The 20,835-nt window shown below is 39.8% G+C and overlaps 1 protein-coding gene across 1 annotated transcript in view; it reads right to left on the reverse strand.

The window, feature by feature from the left end:
* lekr1 (leucine, glutamate and lysine rich 1) overlaps positions 1-20,835 on the reverse strand; it is a 169,575-nt gene that overhangs the window by 119,213 nt on the left and 29,527 nt on the right. Inside the window, exon 3 of the mRNA XM_020937690.2 lies at positions 2,179-2,696. Within this exon, the coding sequence (XP_020793349.2) occupies positions 2,179-2,696 (518 nt within the window). The remainder of the gene's footprint in view (positions 1-2,178; positions 2,697-20,835) is intronic.

Consider the following 20,835-nt stretch of genomic DNA (forward strand, 5'->3'; position numbering starts at 1 on the left):
AACCCTTTTTTGACAATCTACCTCGGGACATAAAGGAGGCTCCCATTTTATGTTTTAATCTTAATCAATAAGTATGTGATGCGATGTGTATTTCCTTTTCATTTCATCTTTGCCCCTTTAGTTTTAGACGATGCTGTGCTGGATAGTATTGCTCTGTTTTGTTAAAAAGGTAATCAATTATTGTTTAAAAAAAAATGTCATAACCTACATTCATCATACATTAATTCGTTAGTAAGACAACTAAATGGCCTTGAATGTCAGGTTGCCCGGCAGTGTTTCACAAGCTCTGACACTCCTGGTTTGTGGCATCCCTTGATTTATCTAAGGCCTACCCTGGTATTTGAGAGGGACTGCAGGTGTGTGCGCATGACTGTAGGCATTAGGATTTGTCATTACAATCGGAAAGTTTGACATAGCATTCTGGTGAGTCACGGCGTGGAAGCATTCTCCACATATTTACTGCGAGTGTGGCTAAGGCGCTGGTTTGATTACAGAGCTGCGCTGGTAGTTTACTGACAGCTTTATATGAAGTAAGTAAACAGGAATCCTCACCAGCTGTGAGCCTGTCTATAACACTCACAGCTACAAAAGACAAGTTAAACCTCGTAAAGTCGACTTCTTTGGCTCGCACTATAGCTACATTTAAAGCTGCATTGTGTAGCTTTTCTAGTGGAGATGTTATTGCTTCATCTGGGATTTTTCACAGAATGGTATTACAACTTTCTATCTTCATGGAGACTAAACCAGACCAAGTTACAGGTCAGATCTGTGAAGAGGCAGCCCCCCTCACAGTCAGAATGCCTGTTTTTGTAGATATTTTTGAGCTATAAAAGCACCTGAAATTGAATAAATGTAAAGTAGAGCAGTTTAATGTCACACTGTGGAACATTCAAAGCAGAGCAATGACATATCCGTAGAAACGAGCAGGTGGCGGACCCGCAACCAAAAAGTTACACAGCGCACCTTTAAGTCATAGTTTTACTTCTGAGTACTTGTTTTATTTTAAAGTTTAATATTTTATTTTTTTATATTTAGTTTTAATTTTCAGCAAAAATCTGAAAAATATACTAGGGATGTAACAATAACGGGAATATTGTGATATTGTATCGTCAAAAATCTCTCAACAATATCGTGGATCATCACAGTATATCGAATTACAGGTCTCTTTGCTTAAATTAATTTGTTGCAGCAATAGATAAAAAAAGACAGAGGGAACTACATAGACCATGATCCTTTGCTCCTGTTTCAGTGTAGACTACAAGAAGAAATAACAGTTCTAAGCACTTTTAAGTCTTAATTTGGATAAAGTCTTGTCAAGGCATTTTAAGAGGAAAAAGTAGCATATTAACAGTTTTAGCTGTTTACCCTCCACAAAATATTGCAGTAAATATCGTGCCATGAGATGTATATCGTGAAAATATCATAACAAGAGATTTGGATATTGTTACATCCCTGATCGTGAGCTTTCCCATGATATCGCAATAAATATCGTACCGTGAGGTTCATATGTGATGATATCGTATCGTGAGACTTGGATATCGTTACAACCCTAAAATATACTGTACTGTTTTGAATCTGTATTTTGATTAAATCACTTCTAAAACGCACCTTTTTTCACCAGCGTTTAAAAAGTGAGATGTAAATTTTTTGTTGTTGAGTATCTTATTGTTTTCTATGTTATTTTTAGTAGTTGTATTGTGTTTGTACTGCGATTGTCCTTGTCTATCCTGTGTTTGTGTACAGCACTTTAGCCAGCTGTAAAGTTTTTAAAGCGCTTTCTAAATAAAGTTGGTATGGTTTTTATACAGATTTATGATTGCGAGATAAAGCCTTGGTGCCTTAGTGTGAACCTGTGATCGTTTTTATGTTCTTTGAATTATTCTTAGCGGCTTAAATTATGAATATTCTGAGAGAATAAATTAGAAGATTAGAAGTGTTTTAACAACAAAGCCACTGACTAGTTATGTGACATTAGCATTCAGATATAAAAATGTGGTGGTTTAATTAGCACTAGCATAATTAACATGTTCTTTTTATCTTGTTGCATGTAATGAAGGAGCACCTGATCAGAGTGGGTTTTTTTTAGTGTTAATGGGAGAAGAGGATGAGTCAGACGAAAACAAGCCACCTAAAGCCTAACATTACAGATGACTTCACAGCAAGGACAAACAAACTCACCTCTGCTCCAGCTGTTGGCCGTATTCTCTGCTATCTGCGAGCTTTTTACTGCCCTTTTGAAGTGCGTCATTGAGAACTTTCTCTCTCTGCGAACAGCTCGCCTCCAGCTCGGCTTTCTGTGTTGCCAGTTTGCGCGACTCGATCTCCTCCATTTCTCGTCGGAGCTGCTGCATCGTTTCATTGTTAATTTTCTGAACTTCCTCTTCTCTTACCCGTTTCTCCTTCTCGAACTTTTCCTCAAACTCTTTCTTCATTGTCTGTGTGATTTGCTTCGATTTTTCCTCATATTCCTCTCTCATGCGCGTCTCTTTTTGCTCCGCTTGTCTCTGCAGGGCCCTCTCCCGCTCGTGCATGCCCAGCTCAAGTGCTTCTCGTTGGGCTTTCTCCTTCAGAGCAGACTCTCTGGTTTTTTGGAGCGCAGACTCTAACTGAGCGATCCTGCTGTTGAGCTCATGGAACTCGTTGTAGATGAGGTAGCTGACTCCACAGTATCGGCACACCGTTTCACTACGAGGCATCTGCAAACAAAATACATGAAATTAACTTGGTTTCTTGTTCTTATCTGCACATACTTTTTAAATTCACTTTTTTGTATGTGTTATTCTGTGTAATTACAGATGAAAACACATGGATTAACACTGCAGCAGACTTTCTATTTATTTATGGGTTCAACTTCCCTGCCCACCTGGTTCTTTATGTGCAATGTTGGTGTGTTTCTCCCCATGTCTGGATAGGTTTCCTCCAGGCATTCCCTCATAAACTCAAAGCACGCACAATAGGTACTGTATAATCTACAGGCTAAGGTGGTCCTGACAAAACCTGGCTCAATGTATGGGGAAGGGTCCCTGAGTTCCCTGCTTCCACAAATTTAACTTTAATATAAAACTTATTGCCTTCCTTATGATCCATCAATCTATAATATCATGTTCCTAATAGTGGCTCAGCAAACATGCTCCATTTCCACTCTCTAAAGCATTCTCTCTCCTGGTAAATGGTGTCTTGCCCAAGGACACATTCTGTGGGTCAGTGGATCAGACTTCTCAACCAATTTATTTTTATTTATTGGAATGTCCCGTGAGATGCGCAATCTTGTTTTCGAAGGGGTCCAAAAAACACAAAATATTAGTACTGTATTTTTCAGACTATAAGGCGAACTTAAAATCCTTTTAATTTTCTCCAAAATCGACAGTGCGCTTTATAATCTGGTGAGCCTTATGTATTAATTCTGGTTGTGCTTACTGACCTTGAAATGATTTTATGTGGTACACAGCGCTCAAAAATCTGTCAAAATGTTTTAGTATGACTTTGGTAAGCTACGAAGCCGCACTGCTTGATGGATTGTCGGAGCATTACAGCTACTGTAGTCAGGAGCCTCGCGGAGTAAAGGGTGAAGTATAGTTCTGCATCGACTCAACTCACACTGCTGCTGTTGCCTTGTCAGTGTCGTTTTTGATTTATGGGTCTGCGTCAAGGTCTATGCGCCCGAAGTAATTCACCACCACAACGCTAGGAGGCTAGGGTTTAAACCTGGCATTCATATATAACAGGGGTTAGCAAACTTATGTATGAAAATAGACAAGAGAATTCAACATTACTGATATTGCGCCTCAGAGTCCAAAAAATACAGTAATACACAATACAATGCAATACAATAGACAGAATACAAAACTTACAAGTTCACATTACAAAACATACACACACATTCATACATACACACAGACAGACTTGCTCCCTCACGCACTCCTCCCAACTCCTGCAACAGTACCTGATTATAAAAAATTGAGTATACTTTATATAACAATGATATAAACAAATGGAAAATAACAATAGAACAAACTGCAAAATACCAACAAATTCTGTTAACGTCAAGATTGGGATTCAAACCACCAACTTTCAGATCGGTGGACAGATATTCTTCCACCTGAGCCACTGTGACCCTCTTGCAAGTGTCTTCTTCTAGTCCCACTGTGCATCTCTAGTCAATCTTTAACTGAACTGTCAGTATAGCAAACATTTTATATATTGTACCATGCTGCAGCGTATAAAAACACCACGAATGACAACTAGGAGCGTTGTTATCCTTCCAAACTGGTTTTAGCCCAAAGCGCCTTTTATCTGTCAGCATCAAAGAGCAGAAACAAAGATGCTCTAATCTTTGCATCACATCCTGTTCCATCGCGAGGAAAGCAAAAAGAAAGTCCTGCTAAAATTATACCGTTCCACTGTCTGTGTTGGCTTCTTTTCTTCCATGTTTGATTCATGTGATGGATCAGATTGCGTCCCCGAGTGTTTTGAGTGGTGGCACATAGACAGCTGGTACATGCATGATATAATGACAGGCAGCTACTGTGTCCTTAGAGAAAAACTGTAAACAAAATACAACCGATGTTCACACAATTGCAACTCGATCCACATGTTGTGTCTTGGCTGCTATTTATGAACGTACGCTCAAACACCTTGTCGCTAACAACAGTAGGAGAGATTTATGTAGTTACATGTACAGGGAGTGCATACAGTATAGAATTATTAAAGGTGCGCTGTGTAACTTTTCTGGTGTAGGGTCAGCCAACTGCTTGTCTCCATGGAGATGTTATCGCTATGCCTAGAATGTTCAACAGTATGGCGTTATCTAGATGTCACCAGACCAAGAAAGAAAGAGACAAAGAAAAACGACAGAGATACAAAGAGAGAAATAGAGAAAGAGTAAGAGAAAGAAAGAGACAGAACAGAAGATGGAGTTATCTAAATTTCACCAGGCCAAGTTACAGGTTAGAGCAGGGGTGGGCAAACTAATAATGAAAATACTAACAATTTTAAGTGTTTTAAAAGTCATTTAAATAAATACTGTGGGACTTGAAAGACAGATATTTAGTTGTAATGTTTTGTAATGATTTTCAATTATGGGATATTTCAGTAACATGGGATATGTTTTCTATCTAGCCCATGTTGTTTTTTTCGCTTATGACGTACCAAAAAATTCCATCCATCTGCTCCTGGTCCGGCCCTTCCGTGACATTTTAGAACAGGGGTCTCAGACTCGCGGCCCGGGGGCCAACTGCGGCCCTCGGAAGGATTTTTTGCGGCCCTCCACTTAATTCCAAAGAATAATGTCAGTGCGACCCACGGTAGATGTACGCACAATCCCACCCCCTACCGCTGGACACGCTGACAGATGAAGCTGCAATTGGTGCCCATGCAGATTCACAACAACAGATTATAAAGCAGCTTTACATCCCAAAACTCAATTTACAGCAGTTGTGAAGCAACGAGTCTAAGTGGATCTGTGAAGACGAGTACATGTGCACATACAGCGTTTTTTTTTTCGTGCAACTGCGATTTATCGAATACTCAATGCAGCCCAGCCTCACTCAGACTTTATCTAATGTGGCCCCCAGGTAATTTGAGTTTGAGACCCCTGTTTTAGAACCTTTTGTGGCTCACGAGTCAAAAGGTTTGCCCACCCCTGTTTTAGCGTCAACCTTGCTCACAATGAAATTCAAAAAGTTTATTGTCAGATTTAGTTTATTGAAAAATTGAAATCATGTTCTCACTTTCAATCTTCTAAATTAAATAATAATAAAATAAGGAAAAGTCCAAAGTTCTTTTCTAGGAAGATGCAGATTCCTAGCTTCCTGGCTGCCTGGTGGTTACAGAGGGGGGAGAGTTCAGCATCCTAACAGCCTGGTGGATGAAGCTGTTAGTGAGTCTGGTGATGCGGAAATGGAGGCTCCTGTACCTCCCCCCAAAAGGCAGGAGGCTGAACAGATTGTGTGAGGGGTGACTTGCAGCGCTCACAGTTGTGATGGCTTTGCGTGTGAGGCGGGTGGTGTTTATGTCTTGCAGGGAGGGGAGTGGTGCACAGTAATCTTCCTGGCTGTGTTCACTCTGCGCTGCAGGGCTCCTGTTGTGGTCAGTGCAGTTTCCGCCCCACACAGTGATGCAGCTGAAAGGATGCTCTCACTGGTTCCTCTGTAGAATGTGGTCGTGATGGTGGTGGGGCTCTTGCCTGCTTGAGAGGCACTGAAGTAGAGGCACTGCTGAGCTTTCTTCAACAGTGATGCAGTGTTTGTGGTCCAGGAGAGGTCCTCACTGATGTGCACCCGCAAGAATTTAGTGCTGCTCACTTTCTCCACAGCAGCACCGTCGATGGTCAGTGGCAGGTGTTGGGTGTGGCCTCGCTGGAAGTCGACAACAATCTCCGTAATCTTGCTAGTGATATTCAGCTGGCGGTTGTTCTCTCTGTACTGTGGTCAGAAGGTCGACCTCTTTCCTGTAATGAGTCTCGTCGCCCTTGGTGATGAGGCCCACCAGAGTTGTTTCGTCTGCAAACTTCACAGACAAAACAAAACTGAAAATGCAGATTCAAGGTACTTTGAGCAATATTAAATAAATAAATAATAGAGTGATACGGCGATCTTGACGAAAAATTCTCTTGTTTTTGAGAATCCCAATAAGAAGAAGATATCTGAAAGCACTTTGTTCCACTTTGTGATGTCATGTACTAATACAGGAAGTGCTCCACTGTGTTTTTAAACTTCATACACCTTTAGATAGACTCATTTGTATGATGTCAGCTCTGAAAATTTCCAATCTTCCTACATTTACAAGATGGAACAGAGCATTTTAAGGCTTGGAGATGTAGACAGACTAATAATAAAGGATTACGCAAATGTGCAAATGAAATAAAACACAACTCCAGGTATGTTTTTGATGAGGTAACAACATTATAACATGTCTTAAACCTCACATGAGTCAATTTTGCGTAATATAGGACCTTCAAATACTGTAGTTAAGGTTTAGATATCAGGAAAAATCGCCAAACGACTGTAAAATTAGCTTCAAAGGAGCATGTTTTACCTCCTAAGATTGATTAAAAGATTACAACATAAGTGGGTCAGCTGTTTTTGCCAAATTTTGAGATTTCATAAACGACCTACCCGGTATTCAACCTTTGCATATTCAAAACAACATTCATATTACGGCTTGTTTGATTTGGATATTTATTTGGACAAGCTGATACAGGATTACCGACTTCTGCAACTCTCATCAAATTCTAGGATCTCCAAACAGCCAATCTGGACACGAAACTCCAGGGCCAGAGAGGAAGAATAGAGCGTTCTCCCAGGACAGGCAGATATAATCCGATCTGTCAGCGCAGGTACTTTATAAGCCTGTTATTCTTGGCTCCTTCTGTAATGACTATATTAGATACACGTCCTGATGAAAAACACCAGATAGGAAAGATACGGCCACAATTTGCCGACAGAAAGGGAGAGCAAATATATTAGCGTGGGCGAACGGCACAACAATAATACATTACAGTGTGTTGCAGCATAAGGCGCTCTGGAGAATACGGTGGGCTATTATCTGTTTGGAAAGAGAGAGAGAGAAAGAGAAAGAGAGAGAAGGAGGGTGGGGGATGAGAGAGAGAGCGTGTGTGAAAGTAAAGAGTGAGAGAAAGAAAGACAGAAAGAGAGAAAGAAGAGGCAATTTGGAGAATATGGGCTATTATCTGTTTGGAAAGAGAGTGAGAGAGAGAGAGAGTGAGAGAGAGAGAAGGGGGGTAAGAGAGAGAGAATGTATGAAAGAAAAGAGTGAAAGAAATAAAGAAAGAAAGGAAGAAAGAAAGAAAGAAAGAAGAGGAGCTTTGTAGAATATGGGCTATTATCTGTTTGGAAAGAGAGAGAGAGAGAGAGAGACAGTGAGGGGATAAGAGAGAGAGTGTATGACAGAAAAGAGTGAGAGAAAGAAAGACAGAAAGAAAGAAAGAAAGGAAGAAGAAAGAAAGAAGAAAGAAAGACAGAAAGAAAGAAAGAAAGAAAGAAAGAAGAGGAGCATTGGAGAATATGGGCTATTATCTGTTTGGAAAGAGAGAGAGAGAGAGAGAGAGGGGGGGGTAAGAGAGAGAGAATGTATGAAAGAAAAGAGTGAGAGAAATAAAGAAAGAAAGGAAAGAAAGAAAGAAAGAAAGAAAGAAGAGGAGCTTTGTAGAATATGGGCTATTATCTGTTTGGAAAGAGAGAGAGAGAGAGAGAGAGAGTGGGGGGGTGAGAGAGAGAGAGAGAGAGTGTATGAAAGAAAAGAGTGAGAGAAATAAAGAAAGAAAGGAAGAAAGAAAGAAAGAAAGAAAGAAAGAAGAGGAGCTTTGTAGAATATGGGCTATTATCTGTTTGGAAAGAGAGAGAGAGAGAGAGAGAGAGAGAGAGTGGGGGGGTGAGAGAGAGAGAGTGTATGAAAGAAAAGAGTGAGAGAAAGAAAGAAAGACAGAAAGAAAGAAAAAAGAAAGACAGAGAGAGAGAGTGAAGGGGTAAGAGAGAGTATGAACGAAAAGAGTGAGAGAAAGAAAGACAGACAGAAAGAAAAAAAAAGAATTTGGATAGAGAGAGAAAGAGAGAAGGAGAGAGAAAGTGGGGAGGGGGTGAGAGAGACAGAGAGAGAGAGAATGTGGGAGAAAAGAGAGAGAGAGAGTGAATGGGGGTGAAAGAGTGTGTGAGAGAAAACAGTGAGCGAAATAAAAACAGAAAAGAAAGAAAAAGAAGAGGTAATTTTGAGAATATGGGTTATTATCTGGTTGGAAAAGAGAGAGAAAGAGGGAAGAATAGAGAGAGAAGGAGGGATGAGAAAAAAAAGTGAGAGAAAGGAAAACAGAAGAGGCGCTTTGGAGAATATGGGCTACTATCTACTACTGTTTGTTTGAACAGAGAAAGAGAGAGAGAGAGAGAGAAAGGGGGAGTGTGTGAGAGAAAAGAGTGAGTGAAAGAAAGATAAAAAGAAAGACAGAAAGAAAGAAAGGGAAAGAAAGGGCATTTTGGAGAATATGGGCTATTGTATGTTTGGAAAGAGAGAGAGAGAGAAAGGTAAGAGAATGAGAGAAACAGTGTGAAAGAGAGAAAAGAAAGAAAGAAAGAACAACAAAGAAAGAGACAGAAAAGATGCTTTGGAGGATATGGGATATTATCTGTTTGGTGAGAGAGAGTGAGAAAGAACGGAAAAAAGAGAGAGAGAGAAAGGAAGCAAGAGGGAGAGAAAGAAAGAGGTAATGTGACAGAAAGGAAGGGAAAGAGAGAGAAAATATTGACTACTATCTGTTTGGAAAAAGAGAGAGAGAAGGAGAGAGAGTGTGTGTGGAAGTAAAGAGTGAGAGAAAGAAAGAGAAAGAAGAGGTGCTCTGGAGAATATGGACTATTATCTGTTTCGAAGAGAGAGAGAGAGACACAGGGGGGGAATTAAAGATGTAGAGAGAAAAGAGGGAGGGCAATGGAGAGAAAGACACAAAGAGAGAAACAGACAGAGAGAGCAAGCAAAAAGACAGACACAAAGAGAGAGAGAAAGAAAGACTCAGAGAAAGAGTGAGAGAAAGAGAGAGAGAAGGGCAGATTTGATTTTTAACAGACCTTTATTGTGTCCGTCAAAAACATTTGCATTACATTTCAGCTATTTACATAAAAAATGTACTCAAGTATTTACATCACATATACACACGGTTTATAATATTTCTAAAAACAGAGAGAAAGAGCGAGAAAGAGAAAAAAGGCAGAGACACAAAGAGAGACACAGAGAAAGACAGAAAGAGAGAGACAGACAGACGAGAAGACAACAGAAGGAGTGAGACAAAGAAAGAGAGAAGGCCAGAGAAAGACTGAAAGAAATGAAAAAAGAGAGAGAAAGAGAGGCACAAAGAGAAAGAAAGAAAGAAAGAAGAGAGAGAGAGAGAGAGAAAAAAAAATGCAGAGACACCAAGAGAGAATCAGAGAAAGACAGAAAGAGTGAGACAGAAGAGAAAGAGTAATACAAAGAAAGAGAGAAGGTAAGCAGAAAAACAGAAAGGAATAAAGAAAGAGAGAGAGAGAAAGAGGCACAAACAGAGGAAGAAAGAAAGGGAGAAAGAGAGAAAGGAAATAAGGAGAGAAAGACAAAGTGTGAGTGAGAGAAAAGAGTGAGGAAGAAAGACAGAGGCGCTCTGGAAAATACTATTATCTGTTTGGAAAGAAAGAGACAGAGAGAGAGAGAGAGAAAGAGGGAAGAGAAAGACTGAAAGAGAGAAACAAAGAAAGAGAAAGAAAAAAAGAGAGACACAAAGAGAGAAACAGAGAAAGACAGAAAGAGAGACAGAGAGAGACAAAGAAAGAGAAGAGAGAGAGAGAAATTAAAAAGGTAGAAAAGGGGGAGAGCAATGAGAGAAAGACACAAGAGAGAAACAGAGAAAGAGAGAGAAAAAAACGACAGAGACATAAAGAGAGAAAAGAGAAAGACAGAAAGAAAGAGAAGGAGTGAGAGAAAAAGAAAGAGAGAAATCGAGAGAAAGAAAAAAGAGACACAAAGAGAGAAACAGAGAAAGAGAGAAAGAAAGAGAAGGAGTGAGAGAAAAAGAAAGAGAGAAATCGAGAGAAAGAAAAAAGAGACACAAAGAGAGAAACAGAGAAAAAGAGAGAAATAAAAACGACAGAGACATAAAGAGAGAAACAGAGAAAGACAGAAAGAAAGAGAAGGGGTGAGAGAAAAAGAAAGAGAGAAATCGAGTGAAAGAAAGAAAGAAAAAGAGAGACACAAAGAAAGAAAGAAAGAAATGGAGAGAGACTCTGACTTTTAACTATACATTTATTTACATCACTTGTTACTTAAAATCATGCAAAAAAAAAAAAAAAAAAAAAACAAACCAACAAAAAGGGAAGAGAGAGAGAGACAGAAAGGAAGAAAGAGAAAGAGGAGAGGCACGGAAAGCGGTTGTAAAAGTGCGTGCAGTATTTGGGACAGAGGCTCTGGGGGTTTGTGTGTTTACGGTGTACTTGTCCTCTCCAGCAGTACAACTATATATATATATGTACTACTCCGGCTTGTTAGTTTTGGGACAAGGGAGCGGTGCCTTTGCTCCTGAAATGCTTATGCGAGTAAACGTGTCCCCGTCTGCATGTCGTGTGCAAAGCCGAGCGCGTGCGGCTGCCGTAGTCATGAACAAGTGAGGGAGCGCGGCGAAAAGTGACCCCGGGGTGCTGTTGGGGACGTGATACGGGTTAGTGCAGCGTCGCGCGGTTTCGGAGGCCGATTGTGTTTGCGTAAGTGAAATTTGTGTTTCGCAGAGAAGGCTGTTTCTGGGGACAGAGATGTAGTTTTGTAAAAGTGATTCTGGACGTGTGCCAGGGACTGCAGGGTAAACACCTGTTCACCTGTAAATAGGTGTTTGAAACTGGGAGAGGCCGCAATAAAATGAAAATAAAAAAGCCAGTTCGCTCGCTCTGGGAATTTTAATTACATGGTTGGATACGGTTAATAATTTATCAAGAATATCAATGTGGGTAATCATTTCACAAATTAAATAGTTTTGTGTTTGTTGCTTTTACATTCCAGTGCTGGGAAACAAATATTTTCTCAACTCAGTGTGTGAAAGTATTCCAGTTATTCAGATTACAGTGCTCTAATTGTCTCTGCCTTTCATTTCTGTTACACAGCCCAAAGAAAGAAACTGATTTATATTTTTTTATTTTTTTTATGCAGTTGAATTAATGCATTAATTCTGCACCTAAACATATTTTCAATTCATTTCAAAGCATTGAATATCATGTCAGATCTGTGCAGGTGCCCCCACTAACAAAATGAAAACTGACTGCATGTTTTAAAGAGGGAGTATTATTCACATTTTTTAAAAGTTTTCTACCATGTAATGTTGTTCCCTCATCAAAACCTGCCTGAAGACGCTTTAGATGTCATCTGTGCATGTTTCAGTAATTTAGTGATCTCTCCTGAGCCCTATTTGAACCTTTCTTATGTCCACTGCTCCGCCCACAAGCCTACATAACCCATGCTCCTGCACAGACAACAAAGGAGAGCAGTGCAAAACAAGTGATTTATTTTTTTTGTTTGTTTTTGTTTCTGGAGAATATAGCATTTTTAAAACCACAAAATAGCAATGAATACCCTATAGAACAGACCTGGGCATTGTACAGCTCCCAGGCCACAGACGGCTCTTTGATTTACTCTGTCTGGCCCATTTAAGATAATTTGGAATTATAGAATAAACATATTTTATAATTTTACCTCATGCATGGACTAAAGCTGCATTGCTTTTACCTCTTACCAGTCTTACCAGCTCGTCAGAACAATGCAATTTACTAGGGATGTAACAATAACTGAAATATCGTGATACTGTATCGTCAAAAGTCTCTCAGTAATATCGTGGATCATCACAATATATCGAATCACAAGTCTCTTTGCGTAAATTAAGAGTTATGGTGCAGCAATGGCTAAAAAAAAGACAGAGGGAACTACAAAGACCATGATCCTTTGCTCCATTTCAGTGTAGACTACAAGAAGAAATAACAGTTCTAAGCACTTTCGAGTCTTAGTTCTTTGGATTAAGTCTTGTCAATGCATTTTAAGAGGAAAAAGTAGCATATTCAGTTTTGTTAACCTCCACAAAATATCGCAATAAATATCGTACCGTGAGATGTATATCGTGAAAATATACCGAGAGATTTGGATATTGTTACATCCCTAATTGTGAGTTTTCCTGTGATATCGCAATAAATATCGTACCATGAGATTCATACTGTGACTATATCGAATCGTGAGACTTGGATATCATTACACCCATATTATTTACTGCTTTTTTATTAAGAAATACAATTAATATTATGCAGATTTGAGTTAAGCATGTTGGCCCGGCCCTCCACAAGATTTTCTGTTTCTGATGTGACCCCATGGAAAAAATAATTGCCCACCCCTGCTATGGAAAATATTTTAACCATAAAACGCCTATAATTTAATTCATGACACAATCCGATCAAAGCAATAACATTGTCATGGAGGTCGGGTGTTGGACTCTGCGCCACAGAAAAGTTACATAGTGCACCTTTAAACACAAAACACTCTCCAACACTATGCAAAGGTAGAATTACACGCATGAGCATCCATCTTGCTCTCGTCTCCCTACCCAGACAGTGTGAGCCGGGGGCCGAGGGTCCGTGGCACCAGCGGGCCCCGTGCTCCCGTGACTAAGCCGGGCCCCGTGGGGACAGCTCATTCTCTGGGCTCTGACACGTTCACTTAGCACTCAAACCACGCTCCGCTCACACATGCACCAAACACGGGGCTAAAAATACCTGCCAGTGAAAGGAGAGAAGAAGAGAAGGAGAGTCCATCCAAAACAAAGGGATGAAAGAGAAGAAGGCATCCTGCGACTGTTTGATGGTGACAGCATGCTTCTGAAATTACTGCCGGGATGTGGAAAAATGTGGGTCAGAAATGTTGCAAAAAGTGCTGAAGGCAACCTAAGTATTTAAAATCGTACACTGAAAAAGGACTTTTTCAAAATGTAGATAAACGTTTCAGGTCATTTAATAAAAGAAAAAAAAAAAAAAAAAGAATCTCGCAACAGGTATCAAAACATTTGCAACATTTATATGAGAGCTTTAATTCTGAATAAAAATAACTTAAATCTGAATAAAAATTTATTTAAAACACACACACACACACAAAAAACAAACATGTAAACACTGTCTAAGGAAAATGATTATTCTGAATTAAACTTAATTCCGAAGTAAGTGTGTGCTTTATCCTGATTTTAAAGCCAAATTAATTTATTCCTCAATCATGTAAACATTTATTCTTCTTAAAAATAATTCGGGTCATTCAGCACATGCAGCTTAATTATCATCGGAACGACTGCGAAAAAAAAGTTTGTATCATGTTTGTGTCCATGGCCTAATGACAAACTGAGATGACAAAAAAAGCTGGCAGCAGCTGAAGTGTGTTTTCTTCTAGAGCTCCCTGAGGATGAAATTAAATTTAGAACCGGATAAAACTGTTATTTGCATTAACATATTGAAGTTACATTATTTTTTTTCATTGAAGGTCAGGGTTAGTTAGGGTTAGTATGTCACTTTTCTGGTGGATGGTCTCCCGGTGTCTCCATGGAGACTATTGCTTGGCCTGGAATGTTCCATAGTATGGCATTCTTTTTATGGAGACAAGCAGGTGACCCAACAAGGCAAAATGACAGGTCAGGTCAGTGAAAAAGTGAGCCCACTCAAAGTATAATTCTTTTAATTCATCTTTTTGTTTTTTGTTTTTTTCTTAAGAAATAAAATCCCCTGCAATGACATAAATTAAACATAGATAAGTTTAATGCCATAGCATGGAACATTCTAGGCAACACCTCAACCAGACAAATAGATGATGTACCCCACATCAGACGTTATATAGTGCAACTTTAAGCTTTAATTTTAAAATGCTCAACTGGTAGCTACCTAATACTAAACCATATTTTAGCACACATTAAAGTGAGTATGACAGATTTTTATGATTCTCACTTAATTTGGTGATTTGCCACTTAATACATGTTATAAATATAAATTATAATTTTACACGAATCAAGAAGCAATTTGCAAAGAAAAGTTGATGAAAATGACAGGAAGTAAAGAGTACTGATGACCAAAAGTTCTGCAACATTTACCTGCAAGAATCACATTATTCAGTTACTTTAAACATTATTTCAACAAAATAAAGGTGTTTTCTTGTGTTTTAATTAATCAAATTATAATTTCTGTGCACTTTAGATCAGTTTCGGCCCAATTAGAGTATGGTTGTTAAGTAACCATAGCGTCATGTCATGATTTCTAACTAGGAAGTGAAATTTTAAAACTAAAAAATGTCCAAACTGGAAAATAAATTGTAAAATCTTTATAAAAATCTTATATATAATTTGTGTTTTTGTAAAATAAGTACACTTTAAGCCCACTGTTTGGAATCCATTAAGTTATTATTATTGGCTGGTAGCACACGTTGACTTTATCTTGTCCCAGGACACGTAAAAGGTCCGAGGAGTGTGTTTTGTGATTCCCCCCTCACCCCATCATGTACCCAGCACAATGCCTCCATGCTCCATCAATGAAACATGGGGCTATTACCTCTGGTCTGAAACATTCAGGAGGGCTAGAGCCTGGGTGGAGCGGGGCAGGTGCAGACAGGACAGGGGCGGGGGTGGCAGGGCTGGTGTCTTGCCCGAACGAGAGCCATCATTTATTCAAGAGAAGGCTTTTTAACTCCCTTACTGTCTGAGCGAGCCACAGTGTGCACATGTCAGAGCTCATTGTCTCATGTTCTGAACGGGGAGGAACACAGCGCACACAAGATCTAAGTCTGATATCCAACTCCTCCGCTATTGTCCATAATCACCGCCACAGAGTGAGATCTTCTATTCCAGGTGGGGCCTTTAAGTGTGGGGTTTGCATGTTCTCGCTGTGTGGGTTTGTCCGTTGGTGGTCTGGTTTCCTCCGTCGGCCGGTAACATGAACAATAGGCCAATGCTCCAGCTATTCATTTATTGTTTCGGGCCTATTTTTACTAAAACGCCAGACTAAAGGCCGCCACACACTACAGCAGAATTGTGTGTGTGGTGTTATTGTGTCGCTGTGACTCTGAGCTGCTCAGTCATATCACAACCACCAAACCACAGTAACAGCCAATAAAACAAAGCATCAGGGGCAAAGGAATGACAAACACAGAGGCGCAAGATACAAACTCAGGATATAGCGAAAATAATGAGAAGATTTTATTACTCACCTCTCGTAAAATGGTCAATTTAAAGTGCAACATCTCATCCATATTATCCATAGAATTTGACCTCCATAAATAATGACAATCCAGTTTGAGGCGTTCTTTGAAAGTAAAAAGGCCAGAGTAGTTCCTCACGTGTGTCTGTTTATGCTGCATTACATCCACACATTGCAAGGATAGGGTGAAGCTGCAGATTAACGATAGAGACTACTTTCTGTGGATTTATTGCCAGCAATCTGTGCATTAACAGTCATGTATGTGAAGTATTGCACCACATTTTGCAAATAATAATAACACAGTTTTGACTTATATCTAAACTAGAGTGCTCCGATCTTCTTTCTGAACTTTACAGAATATCATACGCAGCCATGTCCCGCTAGCCTGATTCATCAGACGGTTTCATCACCATTAGAATTTGTTCGCTTGACAGTAGACGGGTACTTTTTTTATTTAAAGGTTGTATGGAGGATTTTTTTTTGTTTCAAATTGTCAATGATAGCATTATAGAGGTGCAGTAGCCTTGTAATTATGATGACCAAAAAAAAGAGAATAAAAATTCATCAACTCTGGACATGGTGGGGCTAAACATTTGCCAATAGATAACGACACTGCCTCGTTATCTGTTAGCTGACAGGCTGTCAATCAAACTCCCTACATTTCTAGTGTAACTGACTTGCCTGCGCTGCCGTTACATGGTTTACGTACGCCTGTCACGCAGTCCACAAACGCACAGACGCTGTTTACTCCACCAACGCAACAGTTCTTAGCGGCTTTTTTGACCTATATCTTCCTCGCAGTTAGCACAAAGTTTGTTGCAATGGCGACAAGAATCCAGGAGCAGTTCGCCGCAAAAGAAAGTCCGTTTTTGAGGTCGCTGAAAGAAGAAGACAAGGGGAAAAGCAGCGAAGCCAAACTAAGGTGATTCTTGAAGATTCATTCCAGCGATGGCGCGACTGAAGCAGACGCAGGGTCTAAAGACTGACGCATTGGTCACCAAATTACTCCTGGACAGGAAACTTCTGCTTATTATGAAAACGTACTTTATTTCCAAGAACTAGACAAACGTTTTTCAGGACACGAATGCGATGTCCTATGTCTGAAAACATAATTTTCAAGGCAAAGAAAGAGTCTGCTTGCTGCTGCGTGTTGTAGCTAGTTCATTCGCACTCTTCTCTGCACCCTTTCCTGCTCCTGTCCCCGCTGCCCGTTCCGCTCTTTCCCCTGCTCCTCAAATCTCTGCGCACGGAATCTCCGCGCACCGCTCCCCTCTCCTCTCTCCTCTCCTCTCCTCTCCCTGCTCCCTGCTCCGCTCTTCTCCCTGCTCCTCACTTCTCGTCCGCGCACGAAATGTCCGCACACCCGCTCCCCCCGCTCCTCACTTCTCCGCCTTGCTTAACCAACACTGTAGTTAGTTGTTTACAAGTCATGTGCAGCGCACCGGCTGTAAACAAACCTGTTTCTGGCATAAGGAGGAGGCGGGAGGAGGCGTTTCTACGTAGGGAGCTGTAGGGGAGGGGGGGTGGTTTTACGCATGCGCAACATTTGAAAAAGGACAAACAGTCGCTGGATTTCTCGTTCCTTGGAAAATCCTCTATACAACCTTTAACCAATCGCTGCTATTTGATCGTGATGTATGTAATGCAACTGGTATATTAAGCTTTTCCCAAATCCCGTAGGAAGAAGGGCAATAACGTCTTTCCCCTTGATAAAATTCACCAAACGTTCTCTTTGTTCCGGCTTTAAATCCTCGATCTTGGGAATCGTTACCAACACAGAATGTATGGCTCTTCGCTGATTGGCTTGTGCAGGGACTCGCACTTCCGAGGTTCTTGCAAACTGTCAAGTGTATTCCAATTCCCGACCTAGACGCTGGAGAGAAATTAAATTGAGCGGAGGCACTAGGTGGCACCAGCCTGGCTAATGTTCCACTGCAGTCTTTGCGAGCGAGGATTTAAAGTCTCATAAGATTCTCCTCGTGTCTGTGGTGTGCGCTTTTTGTCGCACGTTTAAAAATCGTTTAAGATGTAGTCGTGTGTGGCGGCCTCTGGAGTCTTCATGAATCCGAGGTATCAGGAGTTTTGGCCTCTGCTTTCCTCTAACTGTATTCTGTACTCTCATTTTAAGCCAAAGACGTTCATTTTGTCTTCTTATGCACTTTAACTTCTTGGGTTCCTTTCAAAGACAATACAGTAAAGTGTATTTACCTTGTTGACATGTTTTGCCATCTTCAGAACTGTGTGGTATATCAGCTGTTGTCTCATTATGAGTGGGAACAGGCTCTACACAGAGGGAAGTCAAATTTCAAATTCCGCCTACTTTTTTGGGGGTAAATATAAGAATAGTTCTGACCTCTTTGGGAATCGCCTGAGGGTAGATTGAGTATTTGTTTAGGTCTTGCTGGGTCAATTCCCATGTCAAAGCTGAAGCAGATTCTCACTAAACATGAAACTTAGGGACTTAAAATTAGGCAAAAAAAAAAGTCCAAGCAGAATTCATATAACATTCCTATTACATTTTACAATTTCAGGATTATTTTTTATTTGTGGTTTTGGAGTACAAACTGGTCCAGGTTGTGCTCAGAATGGTTGATTTGACTGAAAATACATGGGTTACAGATTTCCATTAGTGTGTTACGTGTCCATGAGATTGAGAGTTCTCTTTTATAAGAAGCCGAACAAACCAAAATGAATTAAGAAAAAAAAAGTACAAGTGCCGGTTATCAGCCCCCCCTGTACCACATACATACACGATGTATGTATGTGGTAAACTCCGAGGCTCGAGATGATTGGGCGAAGTGTCACAACTTTAGAGTGGGTTGATAATTCTAACCTTTTCAAGCCTTTTGAGAGAACTGCATCAGCATTTTTATCCACTACTGAACTTTGTGCCTCCCCCTTCTCTCGTTGAGCTCAATCTGTATCAGTGGCTGTGGTTCCATGCAAACCAAAATCTGATGATTATCTGATAGCTGGAGCTTAAAAATAACTTAAATGACATGCAAACTGCAAATTCTGATGTGAACACTCAAATGGACCATGATCAGAAAGAAATCAGGTAATTTTCGTGTTTACGTGACATTTTAATCATCTTAGAACTTCAAAAATCTGATAATCATCAGATTTTGAGTGCGCTTGAAACCGCAGTGTTTGTGAACTCATCTTGTAGTGCAGAGTCATCAGTTATAGGTAATACTGGCCATGAACATTGCTTAAGACTGAAACAAAGCCAACAAACTAACAAACTAAATATTAAAGGTGCTATATTACACAAAATGAATTCTTGTGAGCTTTAAGTCATGCAATAATGCCGTTACCTCATAAAAGCATGCCTGGTGGTTGTGTTTTGTTTCATTCGCACATGTTTGAGAAATCATTTACTATTAGTCTGTCCATAGCTCCAAAAGTCAAATTGTGCTGTTCCACCCTGTGATGTCATGAAGCAGTAGTTTTCAGGTTAATAGATACATGTTACCTTTAGTTCAGTAGAGATTAGGGGTGTGCAAAACTATCAAAATATCGATATATTGTACCATTTAATGTGATGATAAAGTATTGATATCGTGGGCTGTTGTATCGATACATCGCCAAGAGTATTTTTTAGTATATTTTACTAATAATTTTGTTACAGCGCTACATTTTTGTTGCTTGTTTAGAGAAAAGAAACTTGTTCATATGACACGTTTTACACTGTTTTGATGATAAAAATGTGTGTGTTTCATTAACTTTGCACAAGAAGTGGTTTAATAAAGACTTTTAGTATCAAAGCCATGATTTAGCCATTATTTTTTATTGAACCATATTGAATCGATTTGAAATATATCGTATCAAATCACATCTTTTTAATGATACTCAGCCCTAGTAGAGATTGACAATTCCAGGACTGGAATTATCCAAATGACATCACAAAGTGGAACAGAGTGTTTTCAATTTGAATGAAACAAAACACAACTCCAGGCATGCTTTGATGATGAACACTATAACATACTTCAAAAAATATCATAATACAAGTCCTTGAAATTGATCAAAAGTCATTGTGATTTATGATTTACAATATTGTCTTTTATAGATCAGGAGTTAATATCATCTCAAATTTTTGGAACACAATAGCACAATTGTAACAGGCAAAAAGAGAAGAGGTCACCGTTAAAAACAACAAATCAAATCTATTACGAAAATATCTAAGACTTCCTTCGTGCACCGTCTATTCCATGTCTCTTTTCCCTGTTCAGCCTCCGCCCCCTCATACAGCTGCCGTGACCCATCTGGCTCATCAAAACAGCAGAAGTGGGTCAGCATTGCACACACCCCCCTTACACACACACATACACACACACACACACACACACACACACAAATCTACCTTCACCCAAACACACTCTGCTCTCTGTCCTCAAGCACCAGGCCAAAAAGTGACCAGGAGCCACGAAGGTCTCCCACGTCACGTCCACTGCACATCGCACACTGCACACGGCGCCGCACGCACTGTAGCATGAAAGAACAGCCCACTTCAAAAGGTCACACGTAACGCCCGGGCTTCTTTTGTAGCTCCAAATTAGCATGCACATGCCCACGTCGCATCACGAGTTCTGTCAGCTCCGGAGACGGGGGACAAAGCTTTATTTACTCAACTCAGGCAAACAGCGTGCCCGCAGATGAATGTTTAATATACTTAAGGGGATATAGATATAAATACAAAAAGAGATGTCAAATGAGGTTAGTGACTAGAACAAACGTTATTCAAATGAAGCCTTTGTAAAGACTTGTTTTAGTTGGAATTTTTGAAACACGGTGAATAATGGCAAATGTAAAGGCTGAAATAAGTGTATGAACTTTTTTTCCAATTTTTTCTTATTTTATTTCATTATCGATTTACTTGTGTGGTGTGTGAGTTTGTTTTTGCTCGTAATTAGTGGCAAAATATCTTAAATTATTCCAAATTTCAATGTATTATAATCATTTCACCCTCAAAGAATACCATATCAAGACGATAAATAAGTGGTAATGGTGACTTGGTAAGTACTTGTAAAGTTATGAGTGAAAGATTTTCTTTTTGTTTTTACTCATTTCTGGGGATGTAACAATAACCGAATATTGTGATATCGTATCG

This window comes from Boleophthalmus pectinirostris, unplaced genomic scaffold (assembly GCF_026225935.1).
Source record: "Boleophthalmus pectinirostris isolate CB_2022bp ecotype Guang Dong unplaced genomic scaffold, ASM2622593v1 HiC_scaffold_9, whole genome shotgun sequence".
Classification (NCBI taxonomy): Eukaryota; Metazoa; Chordata; class Actinopteri; order Gobiiformes; family Gobiidae; genus Boleophthalmus; species Boleophthalmus pectinirostris.